Here is a 25349-nt window from a genome sequence, read left to right on the forward strand (position 1 = left end):
GTATGTCGCGATCTTTATACTCCACCATACAAAACTTCGTATGATTTTGAATACTCTAAAAAAAATGCCTAATAGAACTTCTGCACAACATATACTATTAATACGCTCAATGCTAATCTACGGAAGCTTAAAAATGCCATCAACATAAGAAAAACTTTGCCCTATAAGGTGAAATTTTTCTGTAAATTGTTTAGATAACAAGATAAAATGTTATCAAAAAACAGAAAAATGTTGCATTGCTTACTTGCTTTAAATGAGTAATTGAACAATTTTGTGAAAAATGTTTAATTGAAAACTAATCAAATCTCGTCAATTAGTCATTTTTTGCTGCAAAATGTTCATTTGTTTACTTCATTCCATAAGAACAATTGAAAAACTTTTCTGAGAAATGTTTAATTGACAACGTATCTTATCTCGTCAATTGGACATTTTTGGCAAAATGTTCAATTGTTCACTTCATTCCAATTGAGCAATTGAAAAAATTTCTGCAAAATGTTTAATTGACAACTTATCGTATAACGTCAACTCAACATTTTTCTGCAAAATGTTTAATTGTTCACATCATTCCAAATGCTCAGTTGGAATGAAGTGAACAATGTTTTTTTTATTCATGTGAGTAAAAATAGCCCCACCCCCACCCCAAGAAAATAATATTAAGCCCGCTAGGAAAAAGCACTGTATTTTGGGGTAATTCACTATGTCGTCGAATATAATTTTCGAAAAAAAGTTTCCCCTTTGTTACATTAACATAGCTTTTTTAGTCAGTAGTCTATGTAGCTTATCAAGCAGATAACTTGTACTCAGTTGCTTACTCGCTTAACCAGAGTGATTGATAAGTTTGTAAAGTGAGGGCCAGTGGTACAAATGTACCGAGAAAAGTTTGGAACAAAAGTGCAGTCGCGAAAGATAGGGTGTCTGACTGACACTGACCGTATCGTTGACGAGTATAGTGCGGGGGGGGGGGGGGGGTACAAGGCAGCAGTCGGAATTTTCTGGCTCCAAAACCCATCCAGTTGGAATTTCAGCCACTAAACCCCCAATCATCATGCATTAGCTACGTCCCTGTATCTAGCTATTCAAATTTTACACAAAACACATTAAATCCATTTGCAAAAGTGCTAGATTTAAGGTCAATTTCACGTTTGTTAATTTAAGTCAAAAATACACTTTCTAATCACTTACAATTGTATTTAATGTATTAATTCTTCGGTAAATATCAATTAGGCTATATGCTGAGTCAATTATGGAAGTATAGAAGTCAAGAGAAATATTACATGCTTAATATCCACCCCCCCCCCCCTCACCCCTCCCCATTTATTCTCTGATTGGATTGAAATGTACTTGCAGAAGAAAAATTTTCATGCCAAATTACTTTAATCTGGTAGAATTGATACACTTTTACCAATCTATGTGCAAAGATGTTCCATACACTATTACTCAATACTTCATAAGATAAATTTGAAGGAGCGGAATAAAGGACCATGCGTTCTGATTGTAATTGAATGATTCATTCAGGATGTTTCCTAGAAGTTTTCTCTCGTAAAAGAGCGCTTGAACATTAGGCTCGAACTAATTGATACCAATGTACGAACTGACTGCCTACCGTCATTTCAAACGTCCATGGAATTACCTTTAAAAGGCTGAGAGTTCATATTTATCATAGCGTGATTGCTCCCTTGCGTCGAACCATTAAAATTGATAGATAACTGAAATAATCTGCAGCATGTTGACAGTTTAACTGCTTTTTTGCATTTGTATTCCCAAATGAATGAAATATCGGAATATCTTTCCTTCTACGAATGTCTCTGACCCACGTTAGGAGAGTTAAAGTGATATTGTTCAATGTTTGAACGTTACTGCATGTACCATTACTGCATGGTACTTGGTAGGCCTATATAGGGGATGGTTTATTTCTTTGATTGTTTGTCCGGCTGTAAGCTTCATAAGCTTCATGGGGCTATCATGACAGTGCATGCCTGCTACAAGCCTGCTACAGCCTTGCTACGGCCTTGCTACAGCCATAGAAAGATGCTGTCGCTTTATGCCATCGTGTTCAAATATCTGCCTCATTGCAATTTTTCCCTTTTGATTAGGCTGAAACACTGAAATTTCGTAAGTGATTTGAGTAAGTTAAAGTGTTATATGCTAACATATCGATGAACTCGGAAGTCATTTAGAGGCTTTCTTAAATTGTAAAAACTTTCCGACAGAATTTGGCCATGTATATAGACATGCTGCCATTAATTGGAATGCACTTAAAACGAGTTCTCTCTTTTTCATTCCTTGAGGGTCCAAAGTGCAATTTGTAATGCTACCGGTTGACACTAAACGCACGATACATAACATATGAGATGGACACTCATTTAAGAAGTGATGATGTAGTGGTCATTTAAATTGGTCAAGCACACTTTGGACCGGGCAAGAAGCATTATGGTAATCTTCTACACTGTCTTAAAAAATCATATGACCCATCGGTTAGGTGGTCCAAGGCGTTCTGGTCTTGATTAGGGCCCAAATGCTTTTTATTCGTGATCCTGTTACATTCATTTAAGAAGTGATGATGTAGTGGGCATTTGAATTGGTCAAGCATTCTTTGGACCGGGCAAAACGCATTATGGTAATCTTCTACACTGTCTTAAAAAATCATATGACCCATCGGGTAGGTGGTCCAAGGCGTTCCGGTCTTGATTAGGGCCCAAATGCTTTTTATTCGTGATCCTGTTACATTCATTTAAGAAGTGATGATGTAGTGGGCATTTGAATTGGTCAAGCATTCTTTGGACCGGGCAAGACGCATTATGGTAATCTTCTACAATGTCCTTAGAGTTCATGTTAACCATCGGTTTGGTGGTCCAAGGTGTGCTGCATAGATTAGGGCCCAAAGCTTTTTCAGGTGCCGTTACACTCATTAAAAAAGTAATGATTTAATGGTCATTTAAATTGGTCAAGCACTCTTTGGACCGGGCAAGACGCATTATGGTACTCTTCTACAATGTCCTTATAGTTCATGTTTACCATCGGTTTGGTGGTTCAAGGCGTGCCTCATGGATTAGGGCCCAAAGTTTTTTGTGGTCACGTTACACTCATTAAAGAAGTAATTATTTAATGGTCATTTAAATTGGTCAAGCACGCTTTGGACCGGGCAAGACGCATTATGGTACCCTTCTACAATGTCCTAAGAGTTCATGTTAACCATCGGTTTGGTGATCCAAGGCGTGCTGCATGGATGAGGGCCCAAAGCTTTTTCGTGGTCCCACTTTACTCATTAAAGAAGTAATGATTAAGTGATCATTTAAATTGGTCAAGCACTCTTTGGACCGGGCAAGACGCATTATGGTACTCTTCTACAATGTCCTTAGAGTTGATGTTACCCATTGGTTTGGTGGTCCAAAGCGTACTGCATGGATGAGGGCCCAAAACTTTTTCGTTGTCCCGTTACACTCATTAAAAAAGTAATGAATTAGTGGTCATTTAAATTGGTCAAGCACTCTTTGGACCGGGCAAGACGCATTATGGTACTCTTATGCAATGTCCTTAGAGTTCATGTTAACCATTGGTTTGGTGATCTAAGGCGTGCTGCCTGGATTAGGGCCCAAAGCTTTTTTTGTGGTCCCGTTACACTCATTAAAAAAGTAATGAATTAGTGGTCATTTTAATTGGTCAAGCACTCTTTAGACCGGGCAAGACGCATTATGTTACCCTTCTACAAGGTCCTTAGACTTCATTATGACTCATTGGTTGGGCGGTCCAAGGCGTGCTGGTTTTGATTAGGGCCCAAATGTTTTTATTTCAGTTCCCGTTACATTTATTTAAAAAAATGTTGATTTAATGGTCATTTTAATTGGTCAAGCACTCTTTGGACCGGGCAAGACGCATTATGGTATCCTTCTACAATGTGTTAAGAATTCATATGACCCATTGGTAAGGTGGTCCAAGGCGTGCTAGTTTTGATTAGGGCCTAAAGTAATTTTTTTACATTAATTTAAGAACTGATGAAGTACTGGTCATTTTAGTTGGTCCAGAACTATTTGGACCGGGCAAGATGCATTATGGTACCCTTCTACATAGTCATTAGAGTTCATATGACCCATGGGCCATAGATAAACCTCTTTCCACGACCAAATGTTGAACATCTTGTAAGAAAGCTTTTGTCTTGCCAGAGGTATTACGTCGATACCATTGTCGAATACGTAACCGAATAGGTAGCTGAGTTACTCATTCGCGAATATCGAACGAGGAACGGGGAATAAGTATCTAACTTCACACCGGTAACTACACGAAGCATATCAAATGTGGTTGACCGAAATTCTATACCGTAGAAATGCTCGAGTTGAATTGCTAGGGATTACTCACAAAGTTGAGGCGCTATTGTTAAATCGTTTCTATGTAGACAGGCGTTTCAGTGTGGCGCTTCTGGAGAGCTAAAAATCTACTCTGTCGGGTGAGGCATTCTGGAGAAATATTTTCGGAAATCTTACAGTGTTTTGGCCCTAAACTTAGACCGAAAAATGTCATTTTTGACATATTTTCCACAAATATAGAGCCATCTCTCTACATATGCCTGTGAGGCTCCTGATTTGATTCCTTGTATGTATTAGCTAGTTGTTTGAGATAGGGTCAGTTGACTTGAAAGTTTTCACTGTTCTCACGATTTTTTTGAAAAAAAAGGTCAAAACGACCGGTTTTTTGAATGTAAACAAATCTTTGAAGACAAAAAAAAAGTCCATGTGACCCCCTCGGAAAAATGTTGTTTATTGATACAGGCTGTCTTATGTGCAAAATAAAGCTATAGGAAGCTCCCTAGTGTATTCCTATCTCGAGTAATGATTTTCTAAACACATGGGGGTTTCAGTGCTCGAATTTTGTACAGACATGGCTTTAGGTACAGAATTAATGTTGATATGTTGTAGACTATTTAAACATGTATATATTTCTATCAGTCAAGGTTGTACCCAGCAAACACAAAGCGTTATCATAACATTTTTAAAAGAGCCTCTAAAATATGTTTTATAACGTTTAATGTGGTGTTATAAAAAACGTCGACATAACGTGTTTATGAGATATTAATGTTAAATTAATGTTTTAACGAAAAATTGTTCGGAAGTAATAGCCTGAAAACGTTTTTGTGACATATTTATTACACCACAAATAACGTTATCAAAACAAAAGACGAAACGTTTTGATAACGTTTTAAAAACGTTTTTGTGTTTGCTGGGATAATTCAATTGCACAGTGGTAATCATCTGAGTGTCATTCATTTAAGTGGCTGGACTATGTAGTCTAACATGCAGAGACCATTGTTAAGTCAGCTCATGTTGAAATGCAATACAAAAACATGATAAAACACATGTACAATGTTGTGGCCTCTAATAATACGTAGTGAAACTTACAAGGAGTTAGAGTTTGTCATGGCAAAAATGGTGCTTAATAAAGACAACAAGGATGCCATGCTGTTTTAATAAACACATTTCAGATCCAAAAAGTGTAACACAATTCAATTAAAGACACTGTGGCAATGGTTTCAAAGAAAGAGGCTCAGGTGAACTAGTAAGCATGAATCCTCCCTTCTTTCCTTGCATACCTAACATCTACATTTACTGTACCTTCCCTGACAGTCGTGTTATGAAATAGTAATACCATCTCTTTGATGTTACCGAAACACTCCATCGAGACACCTTACGGGCCTCTTATGTATTTATCTAGGTCATGGATTCAGTTTTCCCACGAGAAGTTTTTAACTATCTTATTGAATCTTGGTACAGGGCCTTTTCCCAAAATAGATTCCATTATGTCTGTGGAACATTCGAGAAGGTTCTCTCACGTGGTATGGAAGTTTCCATAAGAAAGGGGATGGACTTCCAAACTCCCAACCAATCAGGGCAGATCAGTGCCAGCGCACTTATTTTTATATCGTTAAGTTGATACAGGATGGTCAGGTTATTGGCTGCCTACTGATTGTGCGCAGAGAGATTTGATAGAAGTAAGGTATAAAAGAAAAATGCGGCGGAAAGTTTATCACTTGATCAGAAAATTTATCACTCCGCCGAAAGTTCATCACTCCCTCTAATTGTTTAATTGACGGAGTCAAGTCAAGTCAAATCATTGTAATTTAGTTTTATTTGTTAAGAGAATCGACAGAGAAGAAATTATACCGAATCATTAATCAAATCCTATCTCGTCAAATTGTAATATTGTGTCGAGCCCGGCTCCTCCGATAGTAAAACTATATCGGGACTCGCGATAGAAAGGTACTGGGATGTCTTGATGCCGTATTTACGCTTCTTCAGGAGATGTCTCGAACGGAAGAAAACAATGACTTCACACAAAAAACAATTTGACGAGATAGGATTTGATTAATGATTCGGTATAATTTCTTCTCTGTCGATTCTCTTAACAAATAAAACTAAATTACAATGATTTGACTTGACTTGACTCCGTCAATTAAACAATTAGAGGGAGTGATGAACTTTCGGCGGAGTGATAAATTTTCTGATCAAGTGATAAACTTTCCGCCGCATTTTTCTTTTATACCTTACTTCTATCAAATCTCTCTGCGCACAATCAGTAGGCAGCCAATAACCTGACCATCCTGTATCAACTTAACGATATAAAAATAAGTGCGCTGGCACTGATCTGCCCTGATTGGTTGGGAGTTTGGAAGTCCATCCCCTTTCTTATGGAAACTTCCATACCACGTGAGAGAACCTTCTCGAATGTTCCACAGACATAATGGAATCTATTTTGGGAAAAGGCCCTGTACCAAGATTCAATAAGATAGTTAAAAACTTCTCGTGGGAAAACTGAATCCATGACCTAGATAAATACATAAGAGGCCCGTAAGGTGTCTCGATGGAGTGTTTCGGTAACATCAAAGAGATGGTATTACTATTTCATAACATCCCCCTCAATCTTTTAAAATTTTTGGATACTCCAAAATTTTAACATCATACTGCTTTAACTTATCATTATCTCAAGAAGGTAGAGTACTGTAAGCACATTCACTAATATTCATTGACTTCCATAAATGGTCTGCATGTATCTCAAAGGTTAACATCTTGGTTACGAATTATTAAAAATGATCATATGGTATATACATTGACACTATCTCCTTGAAAATATTGTGTACCTCTTCAATATTGATGGCATCATATGATGTAATCTAAAAAAAAAAAAACATCATTAAGATATCTTAAAGTTACATGACACAGCAAAATATGCAGTATCTCTTACAAAATACATTTATGCATTTCAGACATCAATAATACACTTATATCAAAAGTGAAATCATGCCGTGATTGGGGAGAGATCAGAGAAAACTAGACTTAGTTATCTTTTAACTGAACAGAACACCTCAGCGTTCCATAAAAAATTCGTATATTAAAAAAGAAACCTTAAAATATTACAAACTCATTTACAAAAGCTCCTCTTTAATGAAGGCATACAGTAGTTTCAAAACTGTTTTGAAACCTTGTGAATCATATACATCCACTTCAAGAAAATCAACAAAATGTGACTCGATAGCATGGTGACCCTAGGTATGCACTCCGAAATGATCTAGTAAAGTACCAAAGTACTAGATATTCGATACCATAAAAGAGACCCCATAGACTATGACATCAACAAATCTTTCTTCAAATTTACATAATACTTAACATCTTGTCTTTTCAACATCATGATGAAATTTACTTTTGCATGAATAATTGAGGAAAAGAAAATATATACACAAGTTCCTCAAAAGATCTATACTCTCATTTGCTTCGGTAACTGTTGCTGTAAGCAAAAGTTGCAAATCTTCAATGCTGTCTCTGAATAGCCTTCAATATAACATCAATGATGCAATGTAAATATCCTTAAAATATTTCTCAATATATGAAAACCCATGTTGCTAATATTCCGGATATGTTCTAATTGCCGGGTAAACGTTTGAACGAATTCATAAGGAGAAATAAGGTATACTCATTACACATTTGTCATAAAAGATGAAACTAGGTCACTTGGTGGCGTTTTAAACAATAAAGCTTATATTGTTACACCATACAGTACAATGACTTCCACTTAATAGGTATGCAGGTAATTGCCATGACACATTCCATTCATACAATCGTGGGTAAAACACCTGTTCATCTGAACTTAAAGCAATATGCAGTTATACATTCTAACCATATAATGTTTGCAACATCCTGCCTGGATTGCCTGTAATGTTCAATCCCTTTTCATGGAGAAAATTCATTATTTCCCCTGTGTTAGAATATTTTCCTACATTCCACCAAAAATCATGACTCTTAAAGCCTGTTGGAAAACATGGTGTCTGATAGGTGACCAGAACCTGTAATTCACCCAATTTGTATCGAGCACGTTGGACTTTCATGTCTCCTTGTGGAGCATTTGCAAAAACTTTCTTTTGCCTTAATATACTATCTTTGATGGAAGGATAAGGAATTGCTAATCCTTCATTATGTGCTCTATTCTCTAGAAATGATGCAACATTCATTGGCTTAGTGGTCATAAGACACATGATGTGATCTGAAGTTACCCCTGGCAAAATGTTACCAAACTCATCATGAAACTCAATATGTGCATCTTGCATGACATTAACATTTTCTGCATTAGAAGTGTTACTACTCAAAACATTTCGCATTCGTGCAACCTTTTCACTTGATGAACCCTTCGTTTTCAAGACATTCCGCAATTTCTGAATGTTGGTGATATTCTTAGTTTCAGAAGATGCTCTTACAAAACATGGTTTAAGCCTGTTATAATTGAATACATCACTAAGAATTTCTCCTTTGAGAGTGGCCAACAAATAATGAGTCCTATCCAAAACTTGATGGATCACTAGTGGTCCACACCATTCTGCAGCAATTTTGCGAGAGTTCGCAGTCAAGGAGGAAGACGTTGGCTTATACAGATACACTAATTGACCCGTTGAATAAATTGCACCTTTGTCTAGTTTTGCACTTATCTTAACATTTTGAGCATCTTGTTGCTTCTTTTGTAAGACTAACATTACCCTTGACAAATGATCAAATCGTTTCTTTAACAATGCAGCATATTCTCCATGAGATTGTGATAATCCTGCCATTGGATTGAATGATAAATTTGTAAGATTTGGCGGCTTACGTCCAAATGCAAGTTCAAATGGGCTATAGTTACCTAACTGAGGAGAGGAAAATGTGTTATATGCATAGGCTGATGTTGGGACAAATCGTACCCAATCCGTACCAAACTGATTTAAGTTCACTTTGAGGAAATTTGAAAGAGTCTGAATGTGTCTTTCAACCTGTAAGCTTCCATGATTGCTTACACTGATGAACTTTTGTTCAATGCCTAAAGCTTTACTTAAGAGCTCCACTAATTTTCCTGTAAGAGAAGCTGCCGCATCACTTATGATACAAGACGGTGGACCAAAGGTTGTGACTACCCTCTGCAATAATGCTTCACATATTGTTTCAGCATCAAGAGTCTTAAGAGAAACACATACAACAAATCTAGTGATCTCATCACAAACAACCATCAAATGTTTAAATCCTGTAGCCGTTGTGGGCATAGTCTTGAAATCCAGACTAAGTCTGTCAAAAGGACGATAAGAATCAGGAATGCGAGCATGATATTGTCTCAATTTGTCCGGTTTCTTACGGAATTCTTGACAACGGAGACATGCCTGAATATAATTACTGATGCGTTGAAACATATTACGCAGATAGAAATGCTGTCTAATGGTCAAATATGTACGCATTACACCCTGATGATTACTTAACAAGTCATCGTGATATCGAGATATTATCTGTTCTACCATAGTCTCAGGTACGACTAACTGAAGAGTCATCTTAGCATCATTAGTCTCATGCAAAAATATCCTGAATAACAAACTATTACATAACAAATAATCCTCTGCTTGAGAACGAACAGTTCTAGCATGCTTAACATTACTTGGAATAATGTCGTGTGCAAGAAAGTCATAAATTGGTTTGTAGTAAGGACATGTCTGTTGTTGAATTTGTAACTCTTTTACGTCAAATGGCAGATCATAGTTTTTGATCAGCTTTCCTTGAATTGCCTTCATGACTTTATTCAATTCCTTTTGTTTTGGAATGTGTCCTGTAACCAAATGATCAATGTTTGTTATGACTGGCTTCGGCTGAACAAATAATTCTGGTGGTGGTTCTCTGACTACCTCTTGCACTCTATGTCTATTCTGATCCACTAATCTTGGCTCTGAAGGTTGAGAAACACTTGTAAAATTTGGCACAACTAATACATCAGGACTATATGTATGTCGATTTTCACTCGGCATAGTAATAATAGGCCTTTGAATATATGTTTCTCTCTTATCAGTAGAAATTACTGGTGTAGTCGTCCTTTGTGACTCAGATTGTGGTCTCTGTGTAACATGCTCATTAGAATGTGTTGCCTTAGGAACGGATGTCCTATTTACTCTATTTGTTGATTCTTTGGCTGGGGAATCCTGCTTGGACTCCTTTGTGACTTTATTCGGAAATAAATCTGGAACCTTGACTCCCATTGACCTTGCCATTGACCTTGTCATGATTGGATTAAATGTCTCCTTAGGTGGAGTTGAAAAATCCTCACAAGAATTGACCTCTCGAGCAACCTGATCTATTTCAGAGTGAAATTCCTGTGGTGCTCTAGACAAATAATCTGCCAAAACCAATTCTGAGCCTTTCTTATAACCAACCTGAAATGTATATTCTGACAACTTGAACAGAAGCTTACGTAAGCGTGAAGTTGCTGGTTCTTGTTTTGACTTAAACAATTCAACAATGGCTGAGTGATCAACATATGCCTCAAATTCTACATTTTGCAATAAATGTTTGAATGCTATCACATTAATAAATAGACCCATCATTTCTAATTCAGTTACACTATACCTCTGACATGCTGGTGGTAATATCTTAGAGTAATATGCAATAATATTCTCTTTGCCATTAACTCTTTGTGTCAGGTACGATCCTGTTGCTACTCGTGATGTGTCACTATATAATACAAAACGACCATATTTCTGTGGCATATGCAATATAGGTGGATTACACAACAACTCTTTAATACTTTGAAATGCACACTGATGTTCCTCTGTCCATTTAAATACCTTTCTCTTACGACTCAACTGATGTAATGGTCTCAATAGTGCTTGAATATTTGGGAAAAATGAAGCCACATAATTAACTGCACCTACAAATCGTCTTACTGACTTAACATTGTGTGGTTTCGGTGTGTTCCTGATCGCTGCACATCTGTCATGTAAAGGTTGGATACAAGCCTCACCTTCTGGGGTTATTGAGAGCAAATGTCCCATATATCGGACTGAATTTTGAAAAATGCTACACTTTTTCGGAGAGATTTTCAATCCATTGTCCATTAAAACCTTAAAAATTGCCTGTAGGTGTTGTTTGTGAGATCGTTTGTCTGCACTGTACACAATAATATCGTCATGATGAGCAATACAGAACTTATTTGAATTTGGGATCGTTGCCAAAATATCATTAATTTGCGACTGAAAGATCGCTGGAGATAAATTCAATCCCTGTGGTAAGCGTTTATAATAATAATGCTTTCCTCCATGAAATGAAGCAATACCTGTATATTGTTGTGCATGAACACTAAGTGGCAGACAGAAGAATGCAGACTTTAAATCAAGAACACCCAAAATTTTGGCTCCAGAGTACCCTATGGTACGGATAGTCTCATTCAGTAATGGAAATGGGTGATTGAGACGTTTTATTCTACTGTTCAAGTAGCGAAAATCTGTGACAACCCTTTTGTCTTTTGTTCCCTTCTTTGGAATGAGGAAAACCGGTGAGGTATAAGACTGATGTCCTACCGCTAAGATTCCCAATCGCACTAATTTGTCTAGCTCACTAGCGACAATGACTTTGTCCTCATCTGAAAGTCTATAGGGACGTATGTAAAATGGCTCATCATTAGTAAGAGTAATATCAGCCTCATAATTTGGACAGTGAGATAATTCACCATAAAGAGAAAATGCATCTCTATGTGAGTCTAGAAATTCATAAATGCTTTCTGTTTCTGAAGCATTCAGAATACTTTGTTCCAAATTAATGTTATCTCTCATGATTCCCTGTTCGGATTTCGAAACCAGGGGATCATCGGCTGTTAAATGTGGATAACGATGTAAATTATATCGTGTAATTGCATCACGATTCTCTTTAGAGTTAGAATTGGTTCGAAAAAGAGACGGTTTTTCGATGTCTCTCATGACATTGAGAAAATCTAGAGAATCAGTAGGTATGTCTTCTGTGACCGTAATGATATCTGCTAAATCTAAATGAGCCACTGTGCGAGAAGGATGCAGAAAAAATTTTTGGTTACCCATGTTCCTTAGTAGAATTTTTGTTCTACCTTTATGCATTTTCACTAACATTCGTGAAGGACACATACGAGATATCAGAGGAAACGGTTTAATAACCACATCTGCATTTCGTGCATATAGTGGAAGACGTCCCTGTACAGTAATGTATCTTTGCTGACCTGGGTAAATAACAAATCTCTGCACTGGCCTAAGGAAAACTTTGGCTTGTTTAATTCTAAAACAGTTTGTGGTAAAGTCCAAAGATCCATTCAATTCCTTGAGAGTTTGACTACCTAATATTAAGTCAATACCTGTCAGGTTTGCAGCAATTAAAGCAGAAAGCTGAAATTCATGACCTTGAATTTTGACCTGAAATGTTATCGTGCTATACGCATGAATAAACTGACCATTACCCAACTTTAGGTTTACTACATCAACTGAGACTGGCTGTATAGAGGATAAATACTTTGAATTTTGCACTGTAGAAGAAGAAATGATAGAGCGTGTCGCTCCACTATCAAACAACAGTGAAATTCCTTTACCATCATGTAAAGTACCTCTTACAAAATTACGTGTGTCCAGTTGAATATCCACATTACGGTCGTTCCCTGTATATCTAGAACTAGGAATATTACTATTCTTCCAAATATTATCTGCTTTACGTTTCGATCTTCCCTTACTTGGTACTTTGTCTGGAGTCACTGTATGATGAGTGCAATCATAAGTGCTCCCTACTGAAAATTCTGTGTTGGTACTTTGTTTACATTAGCCTCCATTTCATGGCTTAGGCGAATTTGACAATATTGTGCAAAATGACCTCGATTTTGGCAGTAGTAACATGTGATTGAAGGATTAAAATATGGTAACCTTCTCCTGTTATTATTCTGCCCTGTCCTAGGACCACGAGAATCACGAGAACTATATCTTTGCCTCATATCTTTAGGATTGTCTTGCGATTCTGACCTACCTGTACGTGACTGATCAAACTTGGTCTCTAATTCCTGAATTTTGGTACACAACTCGTGTATCTCAGAAGATGCAGAAATAGTAGGAGTCTGAACAGAAGATGCTTTGTCATGCATTGCCATAAATGGTTCGGAAGAAGCTGGGGGTTGACTTTGGATTTGTAAGTCAAAATAGCATTGCACTTTCATGACCAAATCTGCAATTGTTGCTTGTGGTGATGCAGACATTAACACTGCTGAACGGCATTGCAATGGCAGGGTCGAGATGAATTTATCTCTAATTTGGTCCTCGCCATAGCTTAATTGTGCTGCAGCTTTTGAAATTTTGGCCAAATGAGCTTGAGCTGTATCACCTGGCGTATAGCTTAATGCGTGAAATGCCTGTGATTTAGCGTAGGAAGAAGTGCCTGGACTGAAACGAGCAAGGAATTGCTTGCGCACATCAGCAATAGTTGAAAAACTTTTGTTCTCAATCCAGAGTCTGGCTTGGCCTTTAAGTGTTCGCTTAAATATGCGACATATTTCATTAAATTCTTCCGCTACAGCCTCAGGGGTGGTTTGGGACGGCAATTTATGCACCTCTAAATAATCTTCAAATCCCAAATAATGAGCTTCGGCTAAATCTGCATCTATTACATCGCCCTGAAATTGTGATGGCAAAAAATCAGTGGGCCTATGTTTCTGCATAACATTAACAGAGGTCGAAGTTTCCTGTTCACTGACGGGCATTTTATGCCGAATGCAAGTAGGCTAGTTACCCAGTATACAACATGAGCCTATACCTAATTGAACACACTATCGACCGTAATACAAATAACAAATATGCAATACATGGACACGATTAAAATAACTTATCGGTACACTCTGATCTCAAATAGGGGTTTGGGATACAAATTGGCATGATTTCACTCACCCTTAAGTTTAACTAAGAACTGGTAGTGGAACTGCAAACGATGATTGAAGTCCCTCGGTTAGTAGTAGTAGTAGTGGCAGGTAGTAGCAGTAGCAGGCGGGCCTACATCTCGTAAGAACTTCAGATTCGTTTGCCGTAAACATCGGGTAGAGCCTAGGCTTAGATCGCGAAAATGTTCAGTTCTGATGTTTAGAGCTGTAGTATTCTACGTACTAGTTGCGCGAATGTTCAAACGCGAACTGCATGCTGGGTTGATTAACGTTAGTGTACAGATCAGTGGTTCCGGTGTACAGGTTTAGGCTAGTAAAGGCCGTCTTCCCTCGTAGAGTGTTTCCGTTAGGCTAGGTCGTGAACATACGTTGTGTTCCTCGTTAGGTCTTCGGGCCAAAAAAAAAAAAAATCACCTGTTCGTTATTGATCGTAACGAACGAAAGTTGTGAAAGTTCCGTTACCGATTTGTTCCTGAACTTTGCCCCGCTCCTCCACCATGTAATATTGTGTCGAGCCCGGCTCCTCCGATAGTAAAACTATATCGGGACTCGCGATAGAAAGGTACTGGGATGTCTTGATGCCGTATTTACGCTTCTTCAGGAGATGTCTCGAACGGAAGAAAACAATGACTTCACACAAAAAACAATTTGACGAGATAGGATTTGATTAATGATTCGGTATAATTTCTTCTCTGTCGATTCTCTTAACAAATAAAACTAAATTACAATGATTTGACTTGACTTGACTCCGTCAATTAAACAATTAGAGGGAGTGATGAACTTTCGGCGGAGTGATAAATTTTCTGATCAAGTGATAAACTTTCCGCCGCATTTTTCTTTTATACCTTACTTCTATCAAATCTCTCTGCGCACAATCAGTAGGCAGCCAATAACCTGACCATCCTGTATCAACTTAACGATATAAAAATAAGTGCGCTGGCACTGATCTGCCCTGATTGGTTGGGAGTTTGGAAGTCCATCCCCTTTCTTATGGAAACTTCCATACCACGTGAGAGAACCTTCTCGAATGTTCCACAGACATAATGGAATCTATTTTGGGAAAAGGCCCTGTACCAAGATTCAATAAGATAGTTAAAAACTTCTCGTGGGAAAACTGAATCCATGACCTAGATAAATACATAAGAGGCCCGTAAGGTGTCTCGATGGAGTGTTTCGGTAACATCAAAGAGATGGTATTACTATTTCATAACAGTCGAGCCAGTTGTTTCACTGCTAGTAGTTTGCTCTGGGGTGGTCTCCACAGGTTTGCTTGAGTACATATTGGTAGCTATCAGTAGGTCAAAATACAGGCCATAAGTTTGTCTCAAAAAGAGATGATTTTTACCATGAATTAGCAAAGACAATACAAATTAGGCCTAGGTGTTCAGTGTGTACGTATGAAAGGTACAACATAATATGATCACAAACGAGTATATGTGCTTAAAGTGATGCAAAGGAGAAGCAATGTTGTGGCCTCAAATGATATGAAGAATGACTTACAAGGTGTATAGATGTTTGTCAAGGCAAAAATGTGATCTAATATATCAACCAAGGATACAATGTTGTTTATATGAAGTCAAAGAACATGTTTTGGTCCAAAATATTAACATTTAAGCCAGCACTGAGGAAGCAATGTCATCATCAATTTAGCTTTAACTGCGTTTTCCATAGCTTTTAAAGCGTACCTATATCTTATATAGCCAACCACCTTGGAAATTGAATAGCCAGAAACATCACAGTACTAGCCAAAAACTGTTTCCTTTTACTATAACTTTTCAAGATTAAAGGTCTGTTCGAAGTCATCCTTTCACTGACCCAACAGTCTTTCGTAGTTTTTGATATTTTCCTTACATCATTATGATTTAACGTCGTCACAAAAAAAAAAAAAACCTTTTCATCCTGAACTAACCTTATCAGATCAACCTCCAAAGGTGTAAACAACATTTCGATAAAGGCAACTAGGCAGTTGGTTTGAGGAAAACTTGTCTCAAAAGAAGCTCATGTGAGCTTGTAAAAGCCTTCAATAGTCTGTTACCTACAACTTCAAAACTTCTATTTTACCTCAACTTAAACGTATATAATCACCGACATTACCTTGCTCTTCGTTTGATTCGGAAGTCCCGTATTGACGGTTCGTGCATTTAAAGTGCCCCCGAACTCGAGAATCGTCAGCTGTTTAGATGAAACAAAACCAAAACTGAAAGTGACGATGTGAGGGAGATTTTAATTTGGCCGCAAACTTCATCAGAATACTAAGAAAATTTCGCTCAAAAAGCAGATGAACAAGCTGACATCCAAATGTGTGGTAGATGACATCAACACTTTCACTTTAAAAACGATCGAACCTGATCAGTGTTCCACTACACAAAATGATTCATAGTACTCAGACTTTTAAACCAACACATCAAAAGCATAGACTATGACCTTATATAATTGATAAACATGACTTTTCGCTCCCAAGTTTCATGAATGAGAAATCATTCTTCCAGAATTTCCAGGAAGATCGCTCTTTTGAGTAGTGAATTTCACTCTTTGGCAAAGGGTGGCTTCAAACCAAAGTAGCTGTAAACAAGAGATATATTCTTTTCATTCGGACATGAAGTTTGAGGACTCCTCGAACACTCGAACAGTGGCATTTCCAAAATATCGATTGTTCCATTTGACAAGATATCATCATATAAAAAGTCCTGTCTGGGAGCCGTTGTCGCATTGTAAATCTGTGATGTCATTATAATGCCACTGGGATCTAAAATCTGTTACTTTCTCTTTGTTTTTCTTTCCATATTTCAAGGTTAATTGTTAACAGTGGCGACACTGAACCTGCAATACCATGACTACAGGTACAGGTCATGTTAAGAGGCTTTACAATACTTAAATCAATATTCAAGATCAAAATTTAAATTTGATATGTTTTTTTAATATATTTTTCAGTCTATTGATTTGAACTTGGGTTGGATAGGGTTACTAGTTTGTCTAAAGTGGATGTGAAGTTTATAAAATACCAATACCTATATGGTAAATTCACATTATGGATGCATCCAATTGTGAAGTATGAAATTAGAGGTAAATTTAAAGGAAAACAAAACATTATTTATCAGTGTGCAATAATGACGTCACACCTCCTTGCTCCAAGTTCACTTTTGAAAGGTGGCAACTGCAACTGTCAATATCGCAAAAACGGTACATAGGAATTGAATGCAAATTTCACCAGAATGCTTAAATTATGTTCCGCTTTAACTAAATTTATTTTTCATGACTTTGACAGTATCTCTATCACATATGACATACATATTTATCACGATGATTGAGTTTGTGTCTACTTTTGTAAACTGTGCTGATTTTATGCACATTATTTGTCCTGTGAGATTGGACACTGAAACTTTCTATTTTGTAATGAAGTTTATATGAATGAGTACTGTACAAAGGTACCGTAGCAATAAAAGAACCATGTACATTGTAGATTCCAAAATTGTGAAGTCCCTTTGTATATGAATGGTATGCGTTTTTATGACAAACTAGTCAGACAAATTTAATTGAGTTGTTCATACTTGCCAGTTAAATATAACACATGGTGAAAGAACACACTACATACAAACAGGTCAGTTTCTATGATGTTATGCATTTACTGCAATATGGTGACATTTTTTTTATTGAATTCAACATTAATTTGTGACATTGGCTACAGTTTGCTGACATTCCCTGAGTCACAAAAAAACATTCTCTGCTCAGGGAAATGTGGACCTTTGAAAATGAGGGATGGGGCGGGGAGGGTGAGGGATGTGCACTCACCCATTACACTCTCTCTATATGGGCCTAACAAAGGTGATGTCCATTCAAAAATTGTAATCTGAGGTTTGAAAAGCAATTGGTTGATTTGTTAACCAAATTTAAACAGATGAACTCAATATTACTACCATAAACTTAAACTAAAATATGGCAACATTTCTCACTTTCTTACAGCCCGACTGTGCATAAATTTGATCAAAATGTACAGTCTAAAGATTTTTGTTGGTACTTTTCTTTTTTAAATCATCACACATTCATTACGAGGTTATTTTTTGCAAAAGATTTTGCCCATTTGTAGAGATGAAGCAAATGAAAAATGGTAACAGCAAACATCCAGTTCTGAGTCCCAAAATAGTCACCCGACTCACCAGGAGCACATGGCTTGACCTCAACATGGAGCTATACACAGTGAACAATTTTCTCTAAACTCAATGCAAGGGAAACTATTACAAGTCAAGGTTACTGGGGGAACATAAAGAGAGAGAGAGAGACACTATGGAATGGTGCTGGCATGGTAATTGAGTAGAACATGTAAACAGAGCAAATTACCTGTACATACTTGTTTTAAAGTTCAGTAATGAACCGAAAGGTCAATACATGTTCTACGTACCAATGCATGCCTCCGATTGATGTTTTGATTATCGAACAAAACTATAACAAAGACTGGACACTTTGCTTTAGCTTACATTTTTCATTTGCATGTAGTCAAGTACTTTCCCCCCCCCCCCCCAAATTATCAAGTTCAAGGTATATTATTGATAGCATTCGTACAGTGTATGACATTATTAGAAGAAGACCAAACGCCAGGGATTTTATTTGGGATTGATTTTGAAAAGGCTTTTGATAGTAGGCCTATTTCGATTAGGTTCATTAGAAATGTACTCCGCCTTTTTAAGTTCGGTCCTCCATAATCCAGTGGTTTGATACTTTTTATAGTGATATTTATTTCCTCTGTTCTTGTAAATGGTTTTTCATTTCTATTGATCGTGGTTGCAGACAAGGAGACCCTTTGTCTCCATATCTCTTTATTTTAAGTGTAGAATGATTGAGCATTCTTATTAATAATGATAATTCTATCCAGGGTATTGATATAGGAGGAAGCTGTTATAAACTAGTTCAGTATGCTGATGAATCAACCTTTTTCATGCACGGGATGAAATATCTTTTATTAATATTATGAAACAGCTCGATTATTTTGGTTCTTTGTCTGGGCTAAAAATAAAGCCTAGCAAGTCTCTTCTTGTTGGGTTGGGGAGTTGAAAGGGTCTTTGTTTCCTTTCAATAAAAAATATCATATCTGTTGGAATAAAGATGATGATTTTACACTATTGGGGATTGTGTTTATAATACTAATCTAACAAGTATGATTAATAACTATGGTAATGCACTGACTAAAGTGTTTAATGCTTTAGAGATTTGGGCTAAACGTAAATCTTACAGTGCTGGGTCGCATTACCATTGTTAAATCTTTATTATTGCCTTGTTTTAATTACTATATTATGACGCTCCCATTACCCAGTGCAGAGTACATTAAAAAAGTGCCTTCCATGTTTTTCCGTTTTGTGTGGAAAATAACCAGACCGTATAAGTCGAAGACAATTAATACAAGGATATCCCGATGGGGGATTGAAAATGGTAGTTTTTGTAAACAATGTATTGCTCTTAAGATCTTTACGTTTGGTCGTTTGTTGAAGAGCAAGAGCTCTAGTTTTGTCTGCTGTATTTTACGTAGGTACAATATAAGTATTGACTCTTTCTTTGATAATGGGGATTTTTATGTAAAGTTAGTGAGTTCAAAATCTGTTATCCTTTTTGAAAGAACCATTTTTTGAAACTACACATAATTTTATTCATGATGTTTTCTCTACTATTTACAATGATACTATACTATGTTAACATTGCCAATTTGGAATAGCAGTTTATTTAAAGTTGGAAATAGCCCAGTATATTACAAGCGTTGGTATGACAAGGGTATACGTTTTATTGGCGATTTGATTAGTAATGGTACTTTTTATAATTTGATAATTTTACTCAAGAGTTTAACATATCAACCAATGTTTTGGAGTATTATGAGCTCTATTTAGGAAAAAATGGAAGGGTTTATCCAATGATATAATTTTAAGGGTTATTTTTCCTAATAATAGTTATATAAATACTCTGCATGCAAGTGGTTATTTTTGTTCTAAAGCAGTTTACAATAGATTGCTGGAGTTTTCAGGTGATGAGCACAAATCCTATATTAAGTGGTGTCAGACTATTGATATCAGTAAAAAGGATTGGTCTTTTTATTGTTTTGTCCCTTTTCGGTGTTCGAGTGACGTTAAACTTACATGGTTTCAATATAGACTGTTGCTAGGAATATTCCAACTAACAAGTATTTGCATTTCATAAAAGTTATCACTTCTGATAATTGTAATATTTGTCAAGAATATACTGAAACCATTGAACATATATTTTATGATTGTGCTCACTCGGCTAAGATTTGGAATAATTTACAAAATTTTGCCTAATAATGCAGGTGTGAATATAATAGTTAGAGATATCTCCATAGTGTTATTTTGGTTCAAAGTTCGCTCATGAATTAAATTAAATTATAATATTAATCAAAAGTTACATCTTCAATTGCAAATTACAAAAAAATTGATCAATACTTTCCCCAAAAGCTCTCTGATATTGAAATGGACAAAGCTATAATCACTGTATACAACACATGAATGTTAGATCAATAATTACATTGTAATCATGCTTTATTTATTGTTCCATCAACTTGTAAGCTACATTCATTGCTCATGCTCTCTTCATCCTTGTACAACATATAAGTTCCAGGTAATACAGGCTACATATATACTGCTGGAGCAGGGATGCAGTCCTGAACATAGCTGTAGCACTAATGTCAAGAAATACTGCAGATTTCAAGAAAAATGTGTGAGCTCGCGACCCGCGAGCATGTCACAATTTATGTCTCTCAAAATTATACGATTTTTTTTCAGCCATTTGTTAGTTTTGATTGGAGATTTGCTAGTTACCAGATTGCACAAACGATTCATTTGATTTAATTGCTTGGTAAATTGAATTTGGAACACATTTTGAAAGGAAACTGTTTTATAGAATTGGAGGCGGCTGCGTCTTTCGGCGTAAGTCAGCCCTTCACTATACAAATAGGAGTTCTGCTAATTCTAGCCACCGTAGACATGTTAGTAAAGAGCAACGGCAGAAAATCAACAACCTGAAGGATAATAGCATAAAATGTATTGATTGCTCGTTTAACAATATTGATGCGATAAATGCTATCTAAAGTGACGTCGGAAGGAAGAACATCATCGGATGTGTTCACATTTTTGGGCAATGGATTGTCACACTTAGAAACGTAAAGGATGCTGAATGGTTACAGGAGTCGGGCTTACAAATTGAGTCGTGATTGGTGTAACAAGACATATATTGACTGTTACTTTATTCAACGTCCCTGTTTTTATTGATGATTCTGAACTAAACGACAAATTTACAGAGCTTGGCTGCAAAATTTGATCTGAATGGACCCATAAATTCTACAATGATTTTCCCAAGTTCCAAAACGGACACGATTTGTAACGGCTTGAATTACCAAGCAAGGTAAAAAGTCTACCATATGCTGTTGTTATTGGAGGCATTCATATAAGACTCAAACACAATGGCCAAAGTAGGGTTTGTAACAATTGCAATGGAGAGGATCATCTAATGAGAAACTGCCCAAACTATAGATGTAAACAATGTGATAAGCTGGGACACTCCGAATCAAGATTCCCCAACAATAGAATGCTTTAACTGTTATCGTTTTGGCAACAAAAACTTCAACTGTAGGATCAGCAAGACAAAGAGACGACAAGAGAATCCGATCAAGGGAACAATGATGAAGTTCACAAACAATCTAACCTTAAAGGAGACACTAGAAAAGACAGTCAAGTGACAGATCAAGCCACTGGATCGAACTTAGACACAGGCGAAAGTGAAACTTCGATCGTCATGGACACAGAAAGCGAAGATTTACCAAAGCAAAGACATAGTGAAAATAGCAATAACAAACAGACCAAACCAGCAGAAAAATATAGTAAAACCCAAAAGAAAACCTTCCTACAACATCCAATTCCCATCCCGCGAGAACTTGATCCTCGGCAACAGAAAACACAAGAATGAAGAGAGCAGTTTCAACCAATGAAGTCTACACTATACCGAAGAAGTTAACCAGTCAACAAAAGAAAATCACACAACCAGCGATCGAGAAAACCTACAATTTCCGCCTCCAAGAAGCAAGGACAGACAGGAACTGCTAATAAAGGAGGCCATAAAAACTAACTGAATTTACTATTGGACTCAATTCATTTCAGTGAAAATGGCAATCAAACTTGACTTTCTACTAGTCATTATACTTTTTAACATTAATTCCACGGAGGACATGAGCGAAAATAATATATCTTGTAAGTAGTATGGTATCGATTCTTTTAATAATTAACCACCCAATAAGTGTATATCATTACTACATCACAATAGTCGTAGTCTAAGAAAACAATTTTCCGATATTGCTACTTTGATCTCTTTTTAAATCAAGATTTTTCCATAATTGGCTTTACTGAAACCTGGTTTACAAATGACATATCTCCTCATCTCGAGTCATACATATTCATGTTTCTTTGTTCTTATATTATATTACGCCCTCCCTTTATCAGTTGTTCACTTGCTCTTGCAATGTAGAATGCAGTTCAATAAAATAAATGGCTTTCATTAATGATTGAGTTCTCTCATATTTAGTGTCTTTACCCAAGTTTACATATATATTTTTTATGTTCTTTACTCCAGTATATAACACCGGCGACAAAGATTTTCTTATGAAGAAACTTGGGTTCTATTTCTTAGCTGGTTCCAATGTATAGGCCTACATTTGTTATAGTATTGATTCAACCAATGACGAGTTCGTTAGCTATGAAGAGAGATATTAGCTTGACAAACAGTATAGTTCTTCTTGGCAAATAGTGTCAAAGACGATAACAATAATGGTTGTAGTATACTTTAGTCTTATTCCCTCTGCCTGTGAAATGGCAGAAAGGAACGTTGATGAATTCAAAAGGACAATTAGTAACGTTCTAGTGGTAAAAGAGTCGCAAAATGCAAAACAAGCACTACAAACAGTGACTTCAAAATAGGACAAACTGTAACCCGCGTTGTGGACTCGAGGGAAAGGTCATGTAGTACGAATCCAGTGCAAGTTGAAGACTTTTACAGATGTTACAGTGTCTTATGGATCTCAACAAAATTACCAAGGAGGTGTAAGAGCCACATTACAAAACAATCTTTACAAGGGAAGCATGTAGCCTAACTTATTATGTTCATAAACAGTGGCGGGCACAGGACCTAAATCCTAATGTCAATATGCCACCGAATGCGGCATTTGACGCTTTTAAGGATTTTTTTTTTTTTTATGGAGGAGGTGGGGGGTAACCACAGCTCTGACGTCAAAGACCCATGTGCTACCCCTCCTCCATCATTGTTCTTAAGCCTCGGAGGAGGATGAAAAGCCATGAAGTAAACATAAAATATTTTCTAGAATCTTTGCTGTTAATATAAGTCTAGCCTAATATTATGTGTAACGCAAAGAATATTGCCTATACTAGGTATGACAGTTTATCAGATGGTAAAATCAGGTCTGTTGGCGATTTGTTGCAGAGTTGGAGACCTCTTGGATGAACTCTATGGAGTGGAACGTTCGGTTAAGAATTGTAATGGTTTTGCTATAGCCTAGGCAAAGCTATACTGAGTTGGACTGATCGAACAACATGAAATGTTTGATATCAATGCTCTTTGGGAGAATTTGAAAACTTCAGCTAATGTTTCTCTTAAATTTGTAAGCCTCTACAAAAATATTCTCCGGTGTCCCGACCACGCCCCTGCCCCCTCCCCCCGAAAACCCTGCTTGGCCGGACTTTTCATTTTCCTACTGCTAATGAAATTTAAAAGTCGCGAAATTTGTGATTTTTGGGGCGCCTAACTGGCAGCGCTGGCTTATATTCCTACAGTCCAGTTGGACTGGAAGTATAGCATATATAGTTCACCTTTGCTCTTATACGAATATTAGGGGTATGACCCTGGGGTCGTTGAAGGACACTCTCAAGTAAGGGGTTTGGAGGTCCGGACCCAGAAGAAGAAAAGATAAATGTGACATTATGCATTTCTAAAAAATAAATCATAAATTAGGTCTAAACTTATGTCGACACGGTTGTTCCATTACAGAACACTATTTTCATTGTACATTCATGGATACTCACTCATATATCATTTTTAAAAATTAGTAATGTAATGTAAAAATTAAGCCTACCTTGAGACCTTCCTCCAAGAAGCAGAACGACAGCAATCAGAAGATAAATAAGAAAAGGTGATCGACACTGCTTTAATCCTCCTTTCTCCATTTTGAACAAATCCAAAAGCGGAAAGGGAAAAACAATCTAAGTTTATCAAATGTGTATTTTCCTGTGATAGTAAATTGGTATATATCATATATGTATGTCTTGCCGTCTCTGTGGTACTATAATGAAGATTAATGACTTTGCCATGTACTTATTACCATCTTCATAGAGTGATGTCCAACAAAGATACACATATAGTGACTTTTCATTGGTCATTATGTGGCTGACGTATGTAATGTTTCATGCATATTCAAGATCAACGATTGTGATTATACAATGTGGAAGCTATATACAAATTTCGTGTTCACATCATATCAAATATCAAGTGATAACTCTGGAAGCCGCTGAGTGGTCGATTGGTAGACGATACCTTTACAATATGAATATTCAATGAAAATTGCTTACTCTCAATTGGCTGTTTGTCCCTCCAACACCCAGTTAGACTGTAACAGCTCGTTAGATGTCAAGGGTTAATTATCTTCTTTCATATGATACGTCTTGAGAAAAATTTGTTGTTGCTATGCAAAGCAAAGTCACATATTCCATACCCTTCGAGGTTTCTGCATTCTCCGATTGATCAACTTTCCTACTCCTCGGGTTCCACGTTTCTCTTGAAAAGATTACAAAAAATGTAAATGATGTTTTCAAAAACATTTGTATCCGCGTACTTCGTAAAGGGTTTCAGAGATGTTGTGATAATCCTTTATGGTAGCTTATATATGAAAGACTTCTGGTGATCAATAGACAGGGGAGCAACAACTGTTTTGTAGGCCTACTGGGGAGGGAAGCGGGGGGGGGGGTACGATGTTAAAGTTTACATAATATACAGTAATACCGCCTGAACATTGGAAATCAATATGAGTTCACCGTAATTGTGTTACACTCGTAGCCCCAGTCCCCTGACATTGTGACTATGTAAGAGATGTTTGTTCACGA

At 36.8% G+C, this 25349-nt stretch overlaps 3 protein-coding genes across 3 annotated transcripts in view; 1 reads left to right on the top strand and 2 right to left on the bottom strand.

The window, feature by feature from the left end:
* Window positions 1-24533, bottom strand: part of LOC139974344 (fibrinogen-like protein A) — a 39073-nt gene extending 14540 nt beyond the window's left edge. Inside the window, exons 1-2 of the mRNA XM_071981399.1 lie at window positions 24326-24533; window positions 16291-16368 (exon numbers count right to left, since the gene is read on the bottom strand). Coding sequence (XP_071837500.1) covers window positions 16291-16368; window positions 24326-24416 — 169 coding nt within the window. The 5' untranslated portion in view covers window positions 24417-24533. The remainder of the gene's footprint in view (window positions 1-16290; window positions 16369-24325) is intronic.
* LOC139974347 (ryncolin-1-like) overlaps window positions 1-25349 on the top strand; it is a 77690-nt gene that overhangs the window by 35099 nt on the left and 17242 nt on the right. The gene's annotated exons all lie outside the window — the stretch shown is intronic.
* The window catches only part of LOC139974340 (fibrinogen-like protein A), a 161148-nt gene that overhangs the window by 14540 nt on the left and 121259 nt on the right, over window positions 1-25349 (bottom strand). The window lies entirely within an intron of this gene.

The sequence above is a fragment of the Apostichopus japonicus genome, chromosome 9, assembly GCF_037975245.1.
Source record: "Apostichopus japonicus isolate 1M-3 chromosome 9, ASM3797524v1, whole genome shotgun sequence".
Taxonomy (NCBI): domain Eukaryota; kingdom Metazoa; phylum Echinodermata; class Holothuroidea; order Aspidochirotida; family Stichopodidae; genus Apostichopus; species Apostichopus japonicus.